The sequence below is a fragment of the Rana temporaria genome, chromosome 1, assembly GCF_905171775.1.
Source record: "Rana temporaria chromosome 1, aRanTem1.1, whole genome shotgun sequence".
Taxonomy (NCBI): Eukaryota; Metazoa; Chordata; class Amphibia; order Anura; family Ranidae; genus Rana; species Rana temporaria.
The window spans coordinates 552,031,646-552,055,126 of record NC_053489.1 but is presented as its reverse complement, the minus strand read 5'-3'; the positions used below and the strand labels follow the sequence as shown (position 1 = coordinate 552,055,126).

Sequence of the window (23,481 nt, the reverse complement as noted above, 5' to 3'; positions counted from 1 at the left end):
ACAATAAATTTGGCCCAATTTTTTTATATATTGTGAAAGATAATGTTACGCCGAGTAAAAGGATACCCAACATGTCACGCTTTAAAATTGCGCCTGCTCGTGGCATGGCGTCAAACTTTTACCCTTAAAAATCTCGATAGGCGACGTTTAAAAAATTCTATAGGTTGCATTTTTTGAGCTACAGAGTAGCTCTAGGGCTATAATTATTGCTCTCGCTCTAACGATCGCGGCGATACCTCACATGTGTGGTTTGAATACCGTTTTCATATGCGGGCGCTACTCGCGTATGCGTTCGCTTCTGCACGCGAGCTCGTCGGGACGGGGCGCTTTAAAAAATTTTTTTGGGGGTTTTCTTAATTTATTTTTATTGATTTTATTATTTTTTTACACTGAAATTAAAAAAAAAAAAAAATTATCACTTTTATTCCTATTACAAGGAATGTAAACATCCCTTGTAATATAAAAAAGCATGACAGGTCCTTTAGACTTAAATGTGCGAAAAAAAAAAAAAAATGGAAAATTTGTCATTTAAAAAAATGACAACAAAAAAATTGTCTCTTTAAGAGGCTGGGCGGGACTGACGTTTTGACGTCACTTCCGCCCAGCAGAGCTATGAGGACGGGTGGGGGCCATCTTGCCCTCACTCAAGTCCTCGCTCTCCAGGCGGCAGCATCCGATCTCCTCCGCCGCTACCGACGGCTACGGTAAGCGGCGGAGGGCACGGAAAAGCGGCTGGAGGGGGGGGCCCTCTCCCGCCACCGATAACGGCGATCTCGCGGAGACCGCCGTTATCGTTTACACGGCTGCCCACAGAAAATATGGATACCTCAGTTGTGGCAGCGGCTGCTGCCGTTACTGAGATATCCATATTTAAAAAGAGGACGTACATTTACAATACGCGGGTCTTTAAGTGGTTAAAGAAGACATAGATTTTTTCAATTTTTTGTTTTTTCACTGGGACTCATTGGAATATATTACGAATGGGGTAACCAATTCGCTTTAAGCGATTTCAATCTAACAATGGCACTACGTCATAATTTTGTATGCTAGTTGATTTGATGTATTAATTATCACGTTATTTGCGCGGCTTGTTCTTACTTTACATTACCCTTGAACCTGATGAAGTTTATGAAGATCGCAATTAAATATCTACACTGGCAGGACGTACTGTAAATAAATGGCAGCCAGAAGACGAGGGTAACAAATTGAGACTTCAGACCCTGCAGTTGTAGACAGGAAGTATGCCCGGCAACAGAGGAACAAGTTGCCAGGAGTCAACCACAGCGCCTATAGAGAGATTCCCCCAAGCCAAGGGACAGGAAATGTGCTGTACATAAGACCATGCCTGCAATACTTTAAATTTACAGTAGAATCTTTCTTGATGTAGCATGGTTACCTACAGCTTTCCTTTAAATATGTAGAAGAGTGCTTTAAACAGCAGTTAGTAATCTACACCATGACTACAAAGAAAAGTCAGAAAGGAGTCTGTACACCATGTTGGATAGTTTTATTTGAAAACAGTGTTTGGACTGCTCACATTGGTCAATAGATGACAGCATAATGTATTTCCAGAAAGATTATCCTAATAAAAAAAACAATACATTCATCACATTTACTCAGCTGGCTCAGCCATTATGAACGAAAAATGATTGCATTGCTCGTAACAAATGGGTACAACTTGTTTTTCCCCCAAATAACCAGGGAGACTAAACATACATGAATTGCTCAAAATAAAAAAATAAAAAAATTGTGGCTTCTTACCAGTATTTACAATGATGCTGTTACCCACATGGCCATTACATTTCAGGATAAAACGTTTTATTGCCAAGTGACGTTTTTTCTTCTTTTTTTGTTGTAAATAAAACATGTCTCTTTATTTTGGTAGGAAAATTAGGCAGGCTATTTTCAAGATGTACAGGACCAAATATATAAAAAAATCAAGTTAGGAAAACATTGCAATAACTTAATAGTTCATTGTGGTTTTATAGGTATCAGGAAATGGAACAGAAATATGGCCTGATCCAGTGACCAAAGGAAGGATTCCGGCATTTGGGACAACATTCCAGGAGAGGGTCAGTGTTATATTCCGATTTCCCCTAGAAGAAAACAAAAAGATTACCACCACGAGAAACCACAATTGAAATGGCTATAAAAAACAAAAAACAAACACAGCCTTATTTACCAGCACATACAGGCCTGGTGCCAGCCACCTCTCCTGCCCCGGGGAGAGCACTGCCAGCATACTCCAAAGGTTAAGGGAAAAAAAAAATCACTGCCAGCCCCTCGCCTACACCACTCCTCTTGCGTCACTGTCATTGTAAATCGAATGCTTTAAATAACTCATAAGCGCCATCCTTTTGGCCGCTCCGAGTGTAGCTTTCGATTGGAGGAGAGGGGTCACGTCACCACCCATGAAACATCAGAGGAGCGCAGTCACGTGAACGGCCCATGAAAGGACTGAGCTTATGAGGTATTTAGAGACTTCAATTTACAAGGAGTGTGACACAGGAGGAGTGGTGTAGGAGAAGGGGCTGGCAGCGATTTTTTTTTTCTTAACCATAGAGTATGCTGGCAGTGCTGTCCCAAGGGACTGGAGGTCTCCTGGGAGTGCAGGGGGGCCGTGCAATGTTTGGGGTTCCAAGTAAATTTCTAGCAAACAAAAAAAATTATATTTCATGTATGTGTGACATGTCATAATTTGGGGAAGTTGTTAATCAAAGCTTCTCCAAAAGTAGCCAGTTTATATGGTTGGGGGGGGGTGGCTCTGTCAGACACAAGAATGTAGTGAAATCGGGGCGATTGAAGATAAACTGGGTGACTGTAATTTGATGTCTATAGACAGCATAGGTAAAGCATTTCTCAAACCTTCCTACAAGTCTTACCAACAGATGTTCTCCTGGTTTTCTCCCATGTGCGCATGTGGCACAAGTAGGACTACTTTTAACAGGCTTGCGTCAATGGCATCAGCTTGAGATGCTTCCAAGATCATTCAGAATTCAATGACAGGTGCGCGTGTCTTGTTTTAGGCTCGGTTTACACTTATGCAAATTGGATGCGGCTGCAGAGCACACAGCAGAAGGGTCCTGTGCGTCTTTGGCTCAGTTTCAGGTCCGAATTTAGACGTGAAATTATGTGCCCTGCGCCGCACATAGTGTGAACCCAGCCTTAAGGTGCTACATTCCCATAGATTTGCACATTCATTCTGAAGGGATGGGATACCCCGTGCAGTCTCTTCAGAGCTCCGTACCGCGGCCATGACTCCATCGCAGCTCGGCCAATCAAATTATTATTATTTAGGTACTTATATAGCGCTGTCAATTCAGCACTTTACATATACATTGTACATTCACATCAGTCCCTACCCTCAAGGAGCTTACAATCCAAGGTCCCCAACTCACATTCATATACTAGGGCCAATTTAGACAGAAGCCAATTAACCTACCAGCATGTCTTTGGAGTGTTGGAGGAAACCGGAGTACCCAGGGGAAACCCACTCAGGCACAGGGAGAACATGCAAACTCCAGGCAGGTAGTGTCGTGGTTGGGATTCAAACCTTTTTACTGCTAGACAAGAGTGCTACCCACTACACCACTGTGCCACCCTAAATGGCATGAGCACTCAAACCCTGAAGACTGGGTGAAGATGAAGCCCTGTGAGTGGCGACAGCGCTGCTGGAGGGCTTCGTTCTAAGGTAAGTATTTATTAATGTGCTAGTATGCGATGCATATTGGCACATTATGCCATGGTCTTGAAGGTTGTTTTTTTTTTTTTTTTTTTTTTTTTTAAAAGGTGCGGTTTACTACCGCTTAAAATATTTGGAAACCTGAAGCATTTGTAAAAAGAGAAGTACATACATGTAGGTAGTGCGTATGGGACAGCATACAATGCCTATACTTTTATGTTCCCCCCAAACAAAGGCTATGTACAACACGAGTGAATCAAAGCCCCAATATTTGGTATTAGCAGGGTTTACAAACTGACAATGAACTTCTCTTATATGGTCCATTTAGGTCTGTTAAACATACATCTAAAAGTGTTTTGTTAAATCTGTTTAAATAAGGTAAAATAAAAAACCTGCTGGTCTTCGTTGGTTAGAAATATTGTGAGCCAATATTTTCCTGTACGGTCTGCCTGTACTATCTTTTTTACACTGTTTCTGGGGACTACAAAACCATCAGCATACATGTGCTTCCACTGAGGAGACTTTACATTTTAGAGTTAGGACTGCAGTACACAGGGAGCCTTGATGGGGCCTGCAGCTTACGCATGTATTTGCAAATGTGTGCAACTAAACCCTGTTTTTAACGCACTGTTAGACAGGTGAATTTGGTTGGTTGCTGATTGGTTGGTAAGTTGAGCTTGGTTATTCTGTGTGTTTGACATGCGTTCACCCTTTCCAGGGCTCCTTGCTGTAAAGACCAGTCATAGGTAGGGGCAGTGACTGTTTGACTACAGAACCATGCCTGACTAGGTTATGGAGAAAAAGGAAAAGGGCAGGGTTCCTCAGTCATAGGTTTAAATTGTCCTGGTACAGAAGGGAATGGAAGTATATTGTCTTCCTAGCACTGGAATAGTTACTGCCTGTATTATCACTGTCAGATAAGCTTTAAGCAAATATATATATATATATATATATATATATATATATATATATATATATATATATATATATATATATATATATATATATATATATATATATATATATATATATATATATATATATATATATATATATATATATATTTCCTAATCTGATAACATATGGACTGACACAGTTATGGAATATTTCAGTAACAATTAAAGCAACATTAAACCCAAAGACAAAAATGTAACATATTGCAATCTGTAAATTCAGTGGCTACATTTGTTCCCTTATTTCTTTTCTCCTTTTTCGGCTTTTCATCTGGCCAGGTAACACACTGTAGGGCCGATTTAATAACGGCAAATAGACTTTGGTGCAGTTGTTCCAGGGCTTAGTAAAGTAGGTGATGCTCCACTTTGCACATGAATAGATGATGGAAGTCAGCAGATCTTCCCCTCATTTACTAAGCTATGGAGTAACTGTGCTTGCCAACTGCACAGCCTATTTGCCTTTTGTAAATCAACTTCTTCCTGTCTTATGGTGTCTCCACTTCACTTGAAGAGCAACCAAGACACCTCTGCACATCAGTGGTGTCAATCTGTAGAAAGGGTAGAGTTAGATACACTAGCAGATTTACGCTAGGTTCACAATGTGTGAGGTGGTTGCGGGTATCGCAGCTGTTCCCACACCCGCAACCAAATCGAGCTGTTCTCTAGAAAGGCGCGGGGCTGCCAATCATGCTTAATGGCACCCCATGCATCTCAACCCACATTGTGTTTGCGGGTGCTGGAACCGCAGGAAAATTGCAATTTCCCTGAAGCTTTTTTTTTTTTTAAAGGAAACAGACCCAGAAGCCATTCAAATGAACTAAAAAAAAAACTACTACTCTGATAGGAGGAGCCAATAGGTCATTTAATATCTATATTCCTGATCAATCGTTTCAGATTTCAACAAGTAACACCAAGCTTGTTCAGGAATGTGTAGTACAAGGAATATCAAATGATATAATTAAACAGCGCCACTTTAAAGTATTTCTGACATCCTGATCCTGTACAGAACCCTTCCTTCTGTCACCACAAATCAATCACTAAACTTTCTGGCGCCAAAGAGTAAACAGAAATCAGCTTATTCTGTCAGGTTTCACCTTATAAATTTTATCTTTTGCATTCGCTTCTTGAGGAGAGCACATCTTAATAAAAACAATATATTTTTTCCAGATGCTTACTTCAGACCGTTTCCATCATCGAAGAAAAAATACTTTGATTTCATCTCCTTTAAAGACAATTTTGGGTTATCACCCCGGAGGATGATTTTGTCCCATAGCACAACCTGGTTTAAAGCCTAAAATGAAATCAGCAAAACATTCTGCATTAATATTTCGCAAATTATGTGACAGATCATACAAAGAATCATGCACATTGAAGTAAAAACTGTGTAAAAGTATGGTCAATACTTTAAAGTAGAAGTTCACCTTTTAAAAAAAAATAGATAAATGCACATCTTTTTTGCGATTTTGCAATGCTTTCCAGGAGCCTGGAAAGCATTGCACCTGCAATCTGTTGATGCCACGCAGGACTACTTCAAACTTGTCAGTGTACCTGTGTGCTCATACCACATATGGGCAGGCAAATATACACGGACAGGAAAAGACAATGAACTACCACAGTGCTCAACAGCGCCATGGTAGTTCACAGAGAACGACAAGCCGACAGCCACAAAGGCTGTCAGTACTTGTAGATTCCCATTTACAGAACTCTGAATGAATGATGCAAGAACTTTCAGACAGCACCATCCACAGAACTCTGTGAATGAATGACACAGCTGTGTGGGCAGTAAACAGCTGGTACAGGGAACTTCTCCCCTGTACTACTGTCTCACAAAGGGCTCCGATCGCCGAGCAGCTACAGGAGCGGGAACATGTCACATGTTCCACCCTAAAAACTGGTGGAACATGTAACATGTTTCCAAAGGTGAACTTATCCTTTAATATTAGATTTAAATACAAAGAACCAATACCCAAGCTATAAAATGCAATATGTGCACATTACAAAATGAGGTCCCAACTGCTGCTTAAAGTTAAACACCTTTTGTCCACAATTTTATTGGGAGTAAAGAATGGTAAATTCCAAACCAAAATCTGACTCTTTAAAACAGAACCACACCATACCAGCAAAACCCATTTTCTTAGTATTGGATACAGCAGAGACCTCTTAGTGATGTTTTTATCTTTGCCTCCCATCCTGTTCTGGTTTGTCTGTGTGCCATGGCCTGCCCTATAACGTAGCAACATGGAGTTAAGTGATGGGGTTTTACTGACTGTTGAGCCAACATCTTTGCCAATAAGAGCTGCTAAAGAGTAAGGGAATATAGGGTAAAGTCCTTTCAGAACGACTTCATGTATATCTTTCTTTAGAAAAGTTGCAAGTGGATAGATTGGCATGGAGTGTATCCTTTGATATTATGTATATAGATTTCAGCATCAGAAGGTAGTACACTTCATAAATAAGCTTTATATTGAAAATAGAAACCAACACAAATTCTAGTGGCTGTGGGAGCAACAAGAGAGACAGCACAGAACGACATTTGGGGGGTAACAGTACAAACCCACAGGGAAGTTTCTCATAATGTTGGCAAGCATGATTTATTTCTACTTTAGCTCTCAGTACAAGATGACAGCAGTAACTGGGGCAGTAAAATCTCCATTATATGTTGCCATGCTAACTTTTCTGAAATAATTTTATTTTTTCTAGGGGAAGAAATTATGGGTGTTTGTAACATGACATGAAGTAATAGTTTTAAAGCTCATCAGCCAGCACAAATACAGGTTTTACAGATATCTTTAAATAGACGAATAAGAACAGCCCAGGGGAATGCTGGCAAATGTATCTCAAGTGGTACTGAGGAAGGGGACAAAAAAAAAAAAATGCAAGAAAGGGGAGTTTTTTGGTAAAAGACTTGCAGTGTACACGCTCTACTTTTGCCGACAATGGTGTTGAATGCTAGGATATTGTAACTTCTACTTGCAGGTGTAGGAATTGCATCACTGTACCTCCCAAAGGCCAGTGGCCAATCTGTAAGAACAGGAGAGGTGAGCAGCAAGCACAGATTTGTTATTTCTGGCAGAGGAAAAACTAAGCCTACCATATTGTGCCACATGCCTGCTTTCACCAACTGGTAAAACCAAAGTCACAGAGTTGGTCACATGCTACTTATACCTGAAAGCCCCACTCTGTTAGCTAGGGTTCAGATAGTGCAAGGCGGCAGCAAAGAATTGTGGCTTGGTAAATATATATGCCAAGGGAAAAGGTAATATGCAGAGACCCTCATTTTACCATAAATGGGCAAAGTGACGTTGGGAGACAATTACTAAAATTGGTGCACACTGTGCAGCTGTGCATAGTGACCAATCAGCGTCTAGGTTTTATTTTAAAGCTTCAAACCAGCTACAGTTAGAAGCCGATTGGTTACTATGTACAGATGTACCAGTGTCTGTGTGCACCCGTTTTGGTAAATCGCCCCAATCTTCTCTTTAAGCCGATTTATGCAACATTCATAAAACCGCCTAGAATCAGAAAAAAGACAATCATACTTACATTACTTTTAGTGGCATATTCTGCAGACAGATATATAAACAGCTGCTTGACATTCCAGTCAAATATTGGCTGCAAATGTAAGGCAATTAAGAAAAACAACAAAATGTTAGGATTATCCCTTTATAGTGAATTTATAAACCAAAAATTGCTCTTCCACATAGCCGTGATCTACCATTTCTTTAATACTTAGGCTACCTTCACACTGAGGCAGTTTTAAGGCACGAGAAATGGCCTCTGAAAAGCTCACCGCCCCAGTGTGATAAGATGCACTGCATTGAATGATGCAGTGTATCTTCATAATAGGATGGTGCGCTTGCGGGACTTTATGAAAAGTACTGCAAGCAGCATCTTTTGGGCGATTTAGGTGTGCTGTAAATAGCGCTCCCAAATGCTCTGCCCATTGCAATGAATGAAAAGTGTTTTATAGACGTCGCAAAACGGGAATTTAAAAAAATTGAAATAAATAATAATTGGGGGTATAGAGCACCCCCCCACTAGTGTCCAAAAAGTACAGCAAAAACGAGCAGCGTTTTAGCCAGTGTGAAAGAGGTCTTAATCTAACGAAGGGAGAGCGCTTATACCAGTAAAAATGTACTGTACAACAAAGCACAACACAAACATAAAAATAAATAATCCTGGCCAGACAGATATACACTAGAGCTGCACAATTAATCAAAAAAAAAAAAATTGTGATCTCTATTCAACCCCCCCCCCCCCCTGACATCTCCAATGCAGAGTTTGCCGATTCTTTCATATAACAAGTGGAGAGACTATCAGCTGTCAAAAGACAATATCCGGGCAGTCTGCCAAGTTTATAACAGGAAACATTGTAACCAACGCTTCCTTCTTAGATCAAACGCCTGTGTGTAAATGCAGAAAGTTTAACCACTTAAAGTCTAAATCTTTTTCTGACACTTGTTTAAGTTAAAAATCAATATTCTTTATGTCACACTATTTGCCCAGCAGTCTTTCAAATGCATGTTTGGGAAAAACTACACTTCAATGAGGAAAACAAAAAAAAAAAAACAGCAAAGTTAGCACAATTTTTTTTAAATGTGAAAGATGATGTTATGCCGCCGGAATCATGATCCATCTCCGAAGCAAAAAAATTGTGATTCTCATTTTAGTCAGAATCGTGCAGCTCTAATATACACCCTCCCATTCACAGTATGCTTCAATTCTTATAGAAAAGCAGTAAGTAGAAGTGGATCAAACACAGAAGTGGAAACTGTGTGCTTAAAGTACAACTTAACCACTTAAGCCCCGGACCATTTCGCTGGCCAAAGAACAGGCCACCTTTTGCGATTCGGCATTGCGTTGCCTTAACTGACAATTGCATCCTTTATCCCACAAATAGAGCTTTCTTTTGGTGATATTTGATCACCTCTGAGGTTTTTATTTTTTGCGCCATTACCAAAAATAGAGCGACAATTTTGAAAAAAATTCAATATTTTTTACTATAATAAATATCCCTAAAAAAATCTAATATATATATTACACACACACATCGCTATAACCGTATATTGATTGGGTTGCGCAAAAGTTATAGCGTCTACAAAATAGGGATAGAATTATGGCATTTTTATTATAATTTTTTTTTTTTTACTAGTAATGGCGGCGACCTGCATTTATCATCGTGACAGCGGCATTATGGCGGACACTTGACACATTTTTGGGACCATTGTAATTTTCACAGCGATCAGTGCTATAAAAAAAAATGCACTGATTACTGTGAACCTGACACTGGCAGTGAAGAGGTTAACCACTAGGTGGCACTGATGGGGTAAGTGTGCCCTAGGGAGTGATTCTAACTGTGGGGGGGGGGGGTGGGCTGTGCATAACGCAACAGTGACCACCACTTCGCATTACAGGAAGCAGTGATTACTGTCCTGTCACTAGGAAGACTGGGCAAATGCTTGTTTACATCAGCATTTCCCCGTTCTTCCTCACTGTGACACGATTGTAGGTATGCCCACGGACATCGAGTCTGCGGGACCCGCGGTCGGGGTCACGGAGTTTGCGCGTGTCCACAATGGCGCTTCTTAAATGGGACGTGCCATGCTGCAGATCTGTATTTCTGTGTGCGGCAGTCGACAAGCACTAAAAGTGGTTGTAAAGGAAGGAGTTTTTTTTTTTTTTACTTACTGCATTCTATGTAGTTTATTCTATTCAAGGCAGGACTTGACTCAAGAGGTCTGCGGTCTATTCCTCGCTTTCCTGGCTAGAATTTTTTTTTCGAAGTAGCAATGATCCAGACCAGGGTTTGTCAACCAGGGTTCCATGGAAGTCATCATCAGAGGGACTATATTTGTTCATAAGTGAATTAACCTATTATGCTAGGTAGTGTCGGGCACTTGATATTGTATCTCTCCCTGCGTCAAACCATTTTATTTACAATAACTTATTTTACATGTGATGGGCTGTGATGTGTTACTTGATCTGAAAGTATTTGAATAGGGAGACATTTCTGCCTCTCGGATAACTTTCCACTGACACCAGTAGTAGCTATCTGTAAGAGTAATTCTTCCCAATAACCACAAGTGTATGGCGCACTCTTCCCACAGTCCATCACACAAATGTAGCATTAATTGTAGATAGATTCATTTTAGAAGTTATTTCAAGGGTTTCTCTGTTAAAAAGGTTCAGAAAAGCTGTTCCAGACTTTAACCACTTAAGCCCCGGACCATTTTGTAGCTAAAGGACCTTGCCACTTTTTGCGATTTGGCACTGCGTCGTTTTAACTGACAATTGCGCGGTCGTGCGACGTGGCTCCCAAACAAAATTGGCGTCCTCTTTTTCCCACAAATAGAGATTGCTTTTGGTGGTACTTGATCACGGCAGTGAAGGGGTTAACCACTAGGTGGCACTGTAGGAGTTAAGTGTGCCCTAGTGTGTGATTTTTACTGTAGGGAGGCGCGGCCTGGCGTGACATCACTGATCGTCGTTCTCTATGACAGGCAACAGACGATCACTGACACTAGGAAGAACGGGGAAAGGTTTGTTTACACTTACCTCTCCCCGTTCTTTTCAGCTCTGTGACCAGATTGCGGGACCTGTATGTGCTTATGGCCAGCCGCTCTGCTGACGTATATTGTCGTGCGGCGGTCCGATAGATAGATAGATAAACACACACACACACACATTCATTCTTGAAAGGGATTGTAAAGGTTAATTTTTTGGAGCGCAGCGTCTCCCCGCAGGTATGTAGTCCCAAGGGAGGGGGCGAGCACGCTGACTAATCCCCAGCCAGAAAGGCTCAGATGATGGGGGCAAGCTTACTGAGAAACAGGAAGTGAGAAATTCAGACAAAGAAAAAAAAAAACATTTAGAAGGGAAATCGAAGGAAAAGGTAAATGAACCAATAATGCACTAATATGAAACAAACCTTTACAACCCCAAAACCCTACGTCAAAGCAGGCCATCTTGACTGGTAGGAGAAAAAGCATGATTTTGTAGTCTAGGGAATATAAGGTCCACAAGACTGACTTATGACATATGCTCTGATAAGACACCTCTAGATAGTCAAACTTCAGGAAAACACACGTTTGAGGACATATTTTATATCTGTCTCTTTTCATTATAGCATTCTTGTCTTCTTAAACCATTTAAAAAGCAATGTTCTAATATAACATCACGAGTAAAAAATTGTGTTTTGGCAAAGCAGCATATATATTTAGAGTAAAGTAAACTCTGCTGCAATAATTTGCTGTATTTTTGGCAATGATAACAAAAGTAAACATAACCTTGGGATTTTTTTGCCTGCAGAACATGTTATCAAAGGGATTAAGTTTATCAGCATTCAGACGGAGAATGTGGGGGAAACCATACAATAACACATAATAGCATTTTGCGTGCTTCATAAAGGATATCTGCATTTATATCAAATATGATGAATCCGAGGTCACTCCTTTCTCTTGGGCCGGTGAAGTCTTCCACATTCTCTCTAAAAAGAAAAGATCATAAAACATTACAGATGGCCAAATAAGGTTTTAATCAATATCAGAATATTTTATTCAAAACTTCTAGAAGCGTTCAGCATCCTTTACCTTTCCTAACAAAATTACTAGAGATGGAGATGATTTATTAGAATATATTCTCCCTAGTCCAGTTCGCCTGCGATCACAGTTAACACAGGGAAATTCAAAAACAAAAAAAGATCCTTTGCATTTATTTGGATGGCTGGGGTGTAAGTTGCCTAAGGCTCCATTCACACTTTGGACAAAGTCGTATGACGAATTGCACCTTATTCTTTTCAATGACACCCGCTCAAATCAGTGCGACTTAAAGAGGTGTGCCACTCAAAATGTGGAAGCTCCTCTCATTTGCTTCCTCCTCCCCTCCGAGGCCACATTTGGGACCTTCTGACAGGAACCCGTCCCCACTTCTGGGAGACCTGGCTGCAGCAAAGTCTCCTGGAAGTTCCACCCCACTCCCCCTCCTTCCTCCACCGCCAAAGCAGAATGTGCATGCGCAGTAGGGAACCCGTTTGCCTTACCACAAATGGCGACGGCAGCACCCGAGAGCAAATGGGAAATTTAGCTGGGGTACCGACATTGCGGGATCACTGGACAGGCAAGTGTCCCAATAATAAAAGTCAGCAGCTACAGTATTTGTAGCTACTAACATTTTCGGTGACGGGAGGGGCTTTACCTTCTCTTTAAAGTCGTAGCGACTTTGAAAAGGTGCCTGCACTACTTTGGTGCAACTTTTAATGCAACTTAGAACTTTTGAGTGTAAAGTCGGATCAAAAATCGCACGGGAAACTGTGCGACTTTGGAGACATGCCAAAGTTAATGGAGCCTAACTAAAGTTGGCCACAGATGGATCGAAATTCAGCTAGTTCAGCAGGTCCATCCATGGCTGCTCCTGCTGGAGAGGAGCTCTTCTGCACTGAACTGTTGATATATTTTCATTCGATCACCACTAGCAGCCAATTGTCTGCAGCGCTGATCAGTGTATTCTGACAGTCTTTATCCCAAAGGGGAAAAAAAGTTGTCCGTAACTGATTATAAAGTGTGAGCTACAAATTAGCTTCAACTTGTTAGTGTATATAAATCTGCTAATACATTTAACACTACACCCCCACCGCCAGACTGACAATGCTGCGGTCTGTGGTGCTTCCTGTGCTCATGCATCCAGAGCTGTGTCTCACTAATATGAGGCGTATTACTGGCCAGATAGCCACTATAGATGGCAAACTGATTCAAATATATTGCACCACATGTGAGGTATTGCCACGGAGTGAGGGCAATATTTCTAGCACCAGACCTACTCTGCAACTCTAAGGTAGTAACCTCTAAAGCAGGGCTCGACAAATCTCACAGCGACCAGAAAGTACATCCCGGTTCCCCACCAACCCATCCACTGCCAGCACCAGGTGTGAGCAACTCCTACACCCCGAGTGGATAGCTCCTGTTCTGATGCCCTCACACCTACTGCCACCAGAGGGCACCAATTACATAGCACATCCCTTCCCTGTACAGGCCGAAAACCTATTACTATCCGGTCACGATACTAGTTTTCCTCTGTGCGCGATTCCACTCCTGGCTAGCAAAATTAACGGAGAGGGAATGCACAAGAGGCACGTCAAAGATTGGGGTATGTGAGATTATATTGCGGGAAGAAGTGTTATCACGTCGAGGCATAGATCCTGTGACGCAAGTAGGGGCGAGGGATTTCTTGTGTTATGGAGGGGTGTCCTGAGGGGAATGCAGAGCTGTATCATGCAGTGTCACGGGGGCGTTTGTGTGCTATCCTAGGTTTTCAGGCTCAGAAGGATATCCATAGGCGTCACGGAGAAAGGTATCCTGTGGTGTAAAGTTTGGGGGGGTTACAAAGGGGATTAAAGTTGTGTCACTGAAGTATCACGGGGGGGGGGGGGTTCCTGTGGCATCAGTACATGTGGAGGGGTATGCTGTGGTGTCAGTTGAGTATGGAGAGGTGTCTTGTGGTGTTAGGAGGTAACAGAGGAGTGCCTTGTGCTGTCACAGGGGTGCAGGGAGGGATTCCAGCAGAGAGGTGAGCAGAGTCCTGCCCACACAGCAAGACACACACACCAAAAACCCCAGTCCCAACAACCTAGGTGTCAAAGGCCCACAGGGACATGCAGCTGCCAAAACCACCCAGTGAGAAATCCGCCACATCCATCAGCATGCCCTGCTCCAGTCCCCTCCATGTACAAATCCAAGATCTGCCACTTCTGTCGTCAAAAACAAAGCCTTGCTAGTCAGAGAAAAAAATGGCTCTTCGATTCAAAGCAAAATTGTCAAGCCCTGCTCTAAAGGCTTTTAAGTTATCGCCTATGGACAATTGAACATACTGTAGTTTGTTGCCTTTCAACAGGTGTGCGTAACTTTAGAGTGTGACACGTTAGGTATCCTTTTACTTGGCATATCATCATCTTTTATATTTTACCAAAAAAAAAAGGGGGGGGGGTATTCTATTGTGTTTGTGTTCCACTAAAATGAATTAAAGGTGTAATCCTGGACTCTGATCTATCCTTTAGGTACCATGTTCAATCACTGTCCAAATCTTGCCACCTTAACATTTCCAAAAGCCTATCCTGCCCCTACCTAACAACTGTACTTATCTTCTACATCCCTCGACAGCGTTTACCTTTTGTATCACTTGACCCTCCCTCCTAGATTGTAAGCTCTAATAAGCAGGGCCCTCCGATTCCCCCTGTATTAAAATTGTACTGTCTGCCCTTGTTGTAAAGGGCTGCGCAAACTGTTGGAGCTATATAAATCCTGTATAATAATAAAAATGATAAAGTATACTTTTTCATTTGAAAAAAATGTTATGCATATATTGTGCAACAGAACAAACACCCGCCGTTTATTCTCTGGGGCCTCTGCTTAAAATATAATATACAAATATAAATAATACGTCTGGGGTTCTGAGAAATGTCAGAATTGGCCTGTAGGGAGGGGGTTTAACCCTTTCCCGCCGAGCATACGCAGATGTGTCCTCGGCTTTCAGGGGTTATACTGGGATGATGCCCGCCGTATCATCTTTTAGAGCCGGCGATTGGCTTTCCAGGGATAACAACTGATGCGGCTAAAAGCCACTCGGTTGTTATCCTCTCCAGCCGCCTCTGCCGCTCCTCCCGTCCCACCGGGAGACCCTAACCACGACACACCACCTCCGGGTGAGAGACTGAATTGAAGCCACGAACGGCTTCGATTCAGTCTCTTCAATGTAAACATAGAAGCGACGTCACAACGTCACTTCCGGGTTTCTTCGGCTGCCAATGGCACCGGATTTAAAAAAAAAAATACACAGTATTCAGAATCGCTGTGATACTTTGAAGTGCAAAGGAGGGATTGGGGTCCTCTAACTCTAACCTGGTAACTGTAAAAAAAAAAAAAAAAAATTAAACCGTCGCCTATGGAGATTTTTTAATTAAAGCATGACATGTTTGGTATCTATTTACTCGGCGTAACATCATCTTTCACATTATACAAAAAAAAAATAAAATATGGGCTAACTTTACTTTTAATTTTTATATATATGTTCGGGGGTTCTAAGTAATTTTCTAGCAAAAAATACAGATTATAAACTTGTAAACACCAAATGTCAGGCTTAGTCATGAAAGGGTTACCGTATATAATCGAGTATAAGCCGAGTTTTTCAGCACATTTTTTTGTGCTGAAAATGGCCCCTCTCGGCTTATCCTCGAGTCATCTTTTTGTGCCTGATCTCCTGGATTTTGGGGACCCGGTACCGGCTGGCCGTAGGTTCTCTGGATCCCAAACTTGGCACACATGTAGCCCTCTTCCTCTACAAGTGTGCAAAGTTTGTTGTCCGGGGGACCTACGGCCGGGGAGCGACGATTTTTTAAAGTCGGCCACCTCTTCCATAGACTCCCATGTTAAAATGTCAGTCTAGGCATGGGCACAGTGAGGCATGGGCATAGACACCCTAGGCTTATACTCAAGTCAATACGTTTTCCCAGTTTGTGGTAAAATTAGGTGCCTCGGCTTATACGCGTAATCTAAAGCAAAGTATATATAAAAAAAAAAAAAAAAAAACACCTTGGGTGCAGGTGGGCTTTTTACTGCCAAAGAGACACTCCATCTCTTTTCTGCAGCAAATGAAACCTACCTGCAAGTTTACAGTCCTTTCTACAATGTACACTGGGCTGTGCATGTAAAGCTCAGTTTACCTTTCTGGCACAGTACCAGTGTTCCGTAATGACTAACTCCTTTGCATGCATGGGAGTTGCATCATCCTGCACCAACCAATTTAAGACAGCTGAAGATCAGCACCAGGAGGAAACCGAAGCAAAGATACCAGTGAGTGACCTTGTGGCTATTAGACTGGTGGGAATGGAGTGAGGAGCTTCAGTTTTAGGTCTGCCATTGAACACTGACAGGGGTGTTTACAATAGCCAGCTTTTTATTCATTCATGTAAAACCTTTAGCCCAAAAGTAATGAAAATAAATTAACGTTGCTGTAACTGCTTAAAAAGCATTAGCTGGAGTTGTTAGCCAACTACATCAAATTCTGCCCTCTCCACGGTGACAATGCTGCTCTGCAAAGGTCTCCACTGCTCCTCCATCCAGAGGGGAGACACTTAAAGCGGGGGTTCACCCTTAGAGGGCACTTTTCCCCCTTAGATTCCTGCTCGTTATTACTAGGGGAATCGGCTATTTATTTTAAAATATGTGCAGTACTTACCCGTTTACGAGACGCATCCTCTCCGTCGCTTCCGGGTATGGGCTTCGGGAATGGGCGTTCCTTCTTGATTGACAGGTTTCCGAGAGGCTTCCGACGGTCGCATCCATCGCGTCACGATTTTCCGAAAGAAGCCGAACGTCGGTGCGCAGGCGCAGTATAGAGCCGCACCGACGTTCGGCTTCTTTCGGCTACGAGTGACGCGATGGATGCGACCGTCGGAAGCCTCTCGGAAGAATGTCAATCAAGAAGGAACGCCCGCTCCCGAAGACCATACCCGGAAGCGACGGAAGAAGATGCAGCTCGAAAACGGGTAAGTACTGCACATATTTTAATATAAATAGCCGATTCCCCTAGACCGAACGAGCAGGAAGCTAAGGGGAGATTTTTTTTTTTTTTTTAAATGGGTGAACTCCCGCTTTAAAGTGCTTGTAAAAGGAAGAAGGTTTATCATAATGCATTCAGATAAAAAAAAAAACCTTTAGCGTGCAGCAGCCCCCCTAATACTTACCTAAACCCCATAGAGATCCAGCGATGTTGCACCAGACTCTGCTGTCCTGTACACTCCCTCCCGATTGGCTGAGAGACAGCAGTGGGCGGTGCTGTCATTTAAAGTCAGCGAGTCAATGAGGAGAAACAGGGGGCAGGGCCGAGCTGCGGGTCCATGTTTGAATGGACACACAGAGCAGCGGCCCCATAGCAGACTGCTTGCTACAGGGGCACTCCGCAGGAGGAAGGGGCCAGGAGCGCCGGTAAGAGACCCGAGAAGAGAATCTGGGCTGCTCTGTGCAAAAGCACTGCACAGAGGCTGCAATTATAACATGTTTGTTATTGTTATAAAAAAAAAAAAAAAAGACTTTAATATCAATTTAAGACATGTAGTGTGTTACTGGCAGGATCAACAGGTGAAACCTTTTGGATTAAATTCTGCTGTAAATCAAACAAGTTCCCTTTTGCCGTGGGCTGTAGAATATTCACATCACCTTTGTTTACTGTATAATTTAATAGTGCACCTGATACTACAGCCAGCCTCAAACTTCCAGCGCTGCAACTCTCATATAGTGAAGCAATCCTGTTTAGCCTCCCTTTCCTGTCATGAGTGACTGTAGAGGGGGAATAACATTACTTCACTCCATAAGTGCCAAAACACTGGAAGTTTGGAGCCGACTGTAGTATCTGGTGTACTAATGAACAAATACACTTTATGACAAGCTGTACACTTGCATTTAGGGTCGGTGAACAAAGAGGGCCCTCATCAGTGCTTTCATATTTCATCAAGAACTACAAGCTGTCTGCTGCAATGGCAGACAGGACTTGTAGTTTCTTAATTTTATAGATTGGTGTGAATGAATGTGTCTGTGAGGTCGGAGCCTGCAGGGAGGTACTGGAGCATGTTACATTGTTAGAACCTAAATACCCTAAAGGCCTTCATCACACCGGCGTACTTCCCATGCAACAAATGCATTTGCCCACACAGATGTTCCATGCATCCCCATGCAAGCAGTCCCATTTATTTCAATCAATGCTGCATTGTTACAGCCGCTGCTCCAAATCTGCATTCAGGGACTGTACAGTTGTTAAACTGGGGGCAGGGGCTGCGACCACTGCGTTCCAAGTGACATGGGGGCTTCCCCATGCGTGGCAAAAAAATACAGCACTTGTATGGGTGCAAGTCCTTGTGAACAGAGCCTCATCTATTCATACTTCCGCCAGCTCTGCAGCTAAAGGGCTGTACCAGTGGCAGCCCGTAATGCAGGGCTCAGGGGAGCTGCCACCCTAATCTACGTGCAGGGCACAGGATGAATGGCTACCAATAGGGTTTTTCTTTTTAGAAACACGCGATTAGAGCTGCACAATTAATCGTTTTAAAATTGTAATCTCGATTCAAACCCCCCCCTTAGATCTCTATGCAGAATTTCCCGATTCATTCATGTAAACAAGTGTAGAGAGTTCTCTGTTCACTCAACTGCCAAAAGAAAAAAACTGTATGTTTTTCACAACATTATCCACGCTGGTAGATAACTATAATCATTGTAACTTTTCGTTCTTAGATCAATAGGAATTAACTTTGGTGTGTAGATGAGGGAAGTTTAAGTTGAGTTACACTCATTTAAAAGTCTGACTTAATAAACAGACACTCACCTGTCCCACGGCCTAGCGATGCGGGCGCCCGAAGCCTCGCTCCTCTCTCCCTTCTCTCCGCGACCCCAGCATCGTAACTGTGTGCGCCCCGGCTGTAGCTTCACACCTGGGCGCGCACTGTGAATGCACAAGCGGGCAATCTTCTGGGATCTGCGACGTGTCCCAAAAGATTGTAGGGAGGGAGAGGTGAACGTCCGCTCTGCGCCACGCCGTCAGGAGAGGTAGTGGGAGCTGGGTGACTGTCAAGACCCGCACCCCTCCAAAGAAAATAAAATCACAAGCCAAATGTGGCATGTCAGGGGGTCACCAGTACTTAAAGCGGAGCTCCACCCTAAAGTGGAACTCACGCTGATCGGCACCCGCCCCCCCTCCGGTGTCACATTTGACACCTTTCAGGGGGGTGCACCCACTTCCGGCCACACGCTACGGGCAAAAGACGGGTTTTTCTGACTTCCCGTCTGTCCCCCGTTGTGTGCTGGGAACACTCGGCTCCCAGCACACAGCGTGTGAGCCAATCGGCGGGCTCAGCGCAACTCGCGCATGCGCCGTAGGGAACCGGGTAGAGAAGCCGGATCGCTTCACTACCTGGTTCCCTCACCGAGGATGGCGAGGGGAGCAGCAGAGTGACGAGCGATCGCTCGTGCTCTGCTGCTGACGGCGCTCTACTCCAGGACAGGTAAGTGTCCTAATATTAAAAGTCAGCAGCTGCAGTATTTGTACCTGCTGGCTTTTATAATTTTTTTATACTGGCACATCCGCTTTAAAGTGGAAGTTCCATGGATTTCCGCTTTAAAGATTAAACCTTTTCCTGAGACTTGTTTCTTACAAAGTTAAAATCTATTTTTGGCTAGAAAATTACTTGATACCCCCAAACACGGTGTGTGTACACACAGTTTGATATATATATATATATCACACACACACAATTATATAGAATTTTCTTTTTTTAGCAGAGACCCTAGAAAATAAAATGGTGATTATTGCAATATTTTATGTCGCACTGTATTTGTGCAGCGGTCTTTCAAATGCAATTTATGGGTGGAAAAAAATACACCCAAATGAATTTAAATAAAAACGAAACAGTAACGTTTGCCAAATTTTTTGTATAAAATGAAAGATGATGTTACACCATTCTAAGCAAAAAATAAATGCGATGATCATTTTAGCCAGAATCATGGCGCTCAAAAAAGGGTGGGCTCAGGCCTGTGACCTGACCATCCAGGGGGGGGGGGTAATGTTTGTCTCCCCCACTGGTCTGTACCCCTGTAGAGATCAGGGGCTGGAGGAATACTCTGCAGGAACCAAAGCACCGCACCCACGATCCACCGATTGCAGCTGCAATACTCTGCAGGCTCCAATGCAAAATATAATATTTGCACATTTCTGCATTATGCATGCATTCATTTTTTGCAATAGATAGAATTGCCATGTAGAGTGACATATGGACATGGGGGATATATGACAGGAGGGCCTGGGATGCAGGCTGGCTGTCCTGGTTGTATGGTGATGTAGAGACATATGGGGAGGATGCTGGATCTGTATACACTGTCTAGAGCAGAGCCGAGGGATGTCCACATACATACAATGACTGCACCTCACAGTCCCCCTCCCCCTCATACACCGACCAGTACTCACAGCGTGACCCGGGACACATGGATGTTCACAGGCACCACTCGGTCTTTGAATGCGGTAGTGATGAAGCAGCCGAAAGTGAGTGCGGCCATCACACTGAGGGAGAAGGCGAAAAGGGAATTGGCCCGGGACAGAACGGTGTTCATGGTGCTGAGATGACCGGGCCGACACTACTCTTCCTGTCACTGGGTACCAGCGCAGCCCCGACTCATACACCGGAAGCCGGGCTAACGCTGAGCTGTCTGTCCGACTGAGCCGAGCGGACCTCCGTATCACGTCACTTCCGGCTGGGCTCTACTTACACGTAAGGATCCGCTGTTCATTTGACGGAAGTCGCTGCGCCATCTTGGACTGAGTCTCCATAGTCTGACTGACTCCATGGAAGAGTTCTTCTTTGTTAGACGATGACACTGGAAGGACGACTAATTACCACATGAGGACTAAACTGAATACGTTTTTTTTTTCTCTTTACAATAGTTTTTTTAATTTTTTTATATATATTATAATAGAAAAACAAGTTTTCATCATACAATAAAGGAGTACGTCAGTATGGTATAAAGATACATAGAAGCTCAAGAGGTTTTAAAAGTAAGACACGTATTCATTACAATGAGTAATTCTCATATAAAATTTAGCTACAGAATGAAATATAACATAAGTATTTTACTATATTTAGAGGGCATATACTTATTTTATTATGCTTATATTAAAAACAAACTGATTTTACAATGTTTATAGCTGTGCTGCAGGTTTAGGTTGGATTGAGAGGCAAAACTATGGGCCAGATTCACAAAGCACTTAAGCCAGCGTATCTCGAGATGCGCGGCGTAAGTGTAAATATGAATAAGATATGCCTGAAAACCAGCTTTTTCCGACCGACGTAAAAAGATTACACCGGCGCATCGTGGGGCACAAAAATACGCTAGATGCACCATTGTTTTGCTAAGCAAATATGCATGAGGGAGATACGGCGATCCACAAAAGTACGTTTGTGCGGCGCAGGCTACGCCCTGTGCGCATCAGCTGTACATCCGGTCTAAAGTTACCCCTCATAAAAGCAGCTTTAACTTTGCACCGGACGTGTGCAGGTCAGCTAAAGCAACACCGTTAGGGACAAGCTGAGCACACACACTTGCAGGACAACAATCGGTATGCCAACATGCCAGGGGCATCCATGGTCATAGCTATACTAGTGGCTTTAGATGCGCACAGAAGGAGGAGGGCACGGGAGAGGATATACCGACCGCGCATAGACGTCTTTGGCATGGCTGATTCTGAGGTGTTTTGCATCTTCAGATTCACCCCTCATGCCATCATGGAATTAACCACAACCCTGAAAGATGACATCACCAGCCCAACACAACGCTCACATGCAGTGCAGCCACTGGTCAAGGTACTGGCAACACTCCATTTCCTTGCCAGTGGCTCTTTTCAGCGTACAAGTGGAGTTGTGGCTGGGATGTCACAATCCTCCATGAGCAGATGTGTGCACCAGGTTATCCCCGCAATCCTCAGACGCATGGCCAACCAAATCATCAAACCCACCCAGGAGGATCTGCGGCAGAAGGCAATGCGTGATTTCTACAGAATTGCAGAATTCCCACGCACTGTGGGGGCCATTGATTGCACCCATGTGGCACTACAGCCCCCCCGTGAGACAGAGCACATATACCGCAATCGGAAGCACTGGCATTCCATCAACGTACAGGTGATAGTCGATGCCGAATGCCTCATATGGCACGTCCGTGCCAAACACCCAGGATCCAGCCATGACAGCTACATATACCGTCAGAGCCACATCCCAACAGAATTTGAACAGAACATGTATGGGGACAGCTGGCTGGTTGGTGAGTGACATGGGTGTCAGGCATGACTGTCCCCCCCCCATGATGTAGACATCACGAGGGGCACATGCACGACTAACATTCTCCTGTCTTTTTCCTTCCAGGTGACTCTGCATATGCACTTGGACCCCATCTCATGACTCCATTCCGGAACCCCCAAACCCCAGGAGAGGAAAGATACAATGAAACGCACGTACCCGTGGAGTGGTGGAACGCACCTTTGGCCTCCTGAAGTCCCGTTTCCGATGCCTGGATAAGTCTGGGGGGACCCTGTTGTATTCCCCAAACTTTGTGTGCCAGATCATCGGTGCATGTTGCATGCTGCACAACTTCGCCGTGAGAAATGGCCTGGAGATTGAGCTACGTGATGACCTGACCCCCGAACCACACAATCCCCCCCTGACTGAGGCTACCCCGTCTTCTGAGGGAGCAGCAGTCAGGAGACGCCTTGCAGAAGGCATCTTTGCACGTTAAACCCACACATTAATCATGACACAATGAGAATGCATGCATGCACACCACTGTGGTCCCTAGCACACACACCCCACATCCTCATCAAATTGGATTAGACCAAAGTACACCGCACGGTACTAGGGAGCAGCAACGCCACGCCAAGGCTCCAATTATGTCACTGTACATTCATGCACCATTCACACAGACCTGGGATCACTTCTCCCTGGTCCTGGGGAACCCTTCTCCACCACAAATGAGGGTGACACCCCTTTTCCAGGCAGGAATGTCACCCCCACAATCATACATCATTCACAAACATAAAATAAATCATAATCACAGTAAAAAAATAAAACACTGAAAACAAAAAAAAAAACTAAAAATTAACATTGTTGGCGTGACCCATGCCTGGGCCGGCCACGGCCCTGGCTCCGCAGGGGAGACTCATGGGGGGGGGGAATCAGGAGCATCCCCTGGTCTCTGCCTACCTGCCGGCCTGGAGGGCAAGAGGGCAAGACCACGGCAATTCTGTTGAGGGCTGCCGTATTGGCCTGGA

General features: G+C 43.6%; 1 protein-coding gene across 1 annotated transcript; it reads right to left on the bottom strand.

Moving 5' to 3' along the window:
* Positions 1 to 1,490: 1,490 nt before the first annotated feature.
* SPCS3 (signal peptidase complex subunit 3) lies at positions 1,491 to 20,911 on the bottom strand. Its single transcript, XM_040333725.1, has 5 exons — positions 20,635 to 20,911; positions 12,048 to 12,121; positions 8,179 to 8,255; positions 5,811 to 5,926; positions 1,491 to 2,096 (listed from the first exon to the last, which is right to left on the bottom strand). The coding sequence occupies exons 1-5, from the start codon at positions 20,775 to 20,777 to the stop codon at positions 1,964 to 1,966; spliced, it is 543 nt and encodes a 180-aa protein (XP_040189659.1). The 5' UTR covers positions 20,778 to 20,911; the 3' UTR covers positions 1,491 to 1,963.
* Between the last annotated feature and the right edge of the window lie 2,570 nt (positions 20,912 to 23,481).

What these genes read in the sequence shown, in the direction of transcription:
- SPCS3 (XM_040333725.1), bottom strand. Translation starts at nt 20,777, where the DNA reads ATGAACACCGTTCTGTCCCGGGCCAATTCCCTTTTCGCCTTCTCCCTC. An exon ending in AATATGCCACTAAAAGTAAT is followed by an intron (nt 5,927 to 8,178) that starts GTAAGTATGATT and finishes ATTTCATTTTAG; the next exon opens with GCTTTAAACCAGGTTGTGCT. An exon ending in GATGATGGAAACGGTCTGAA is followed by an intron (nt 2,097 to 5,810) that starts GTAAGCATCTGG and finishes GTTTTCTTCTAG; the next exon opens with GGGAAATCGGAATATAACAC.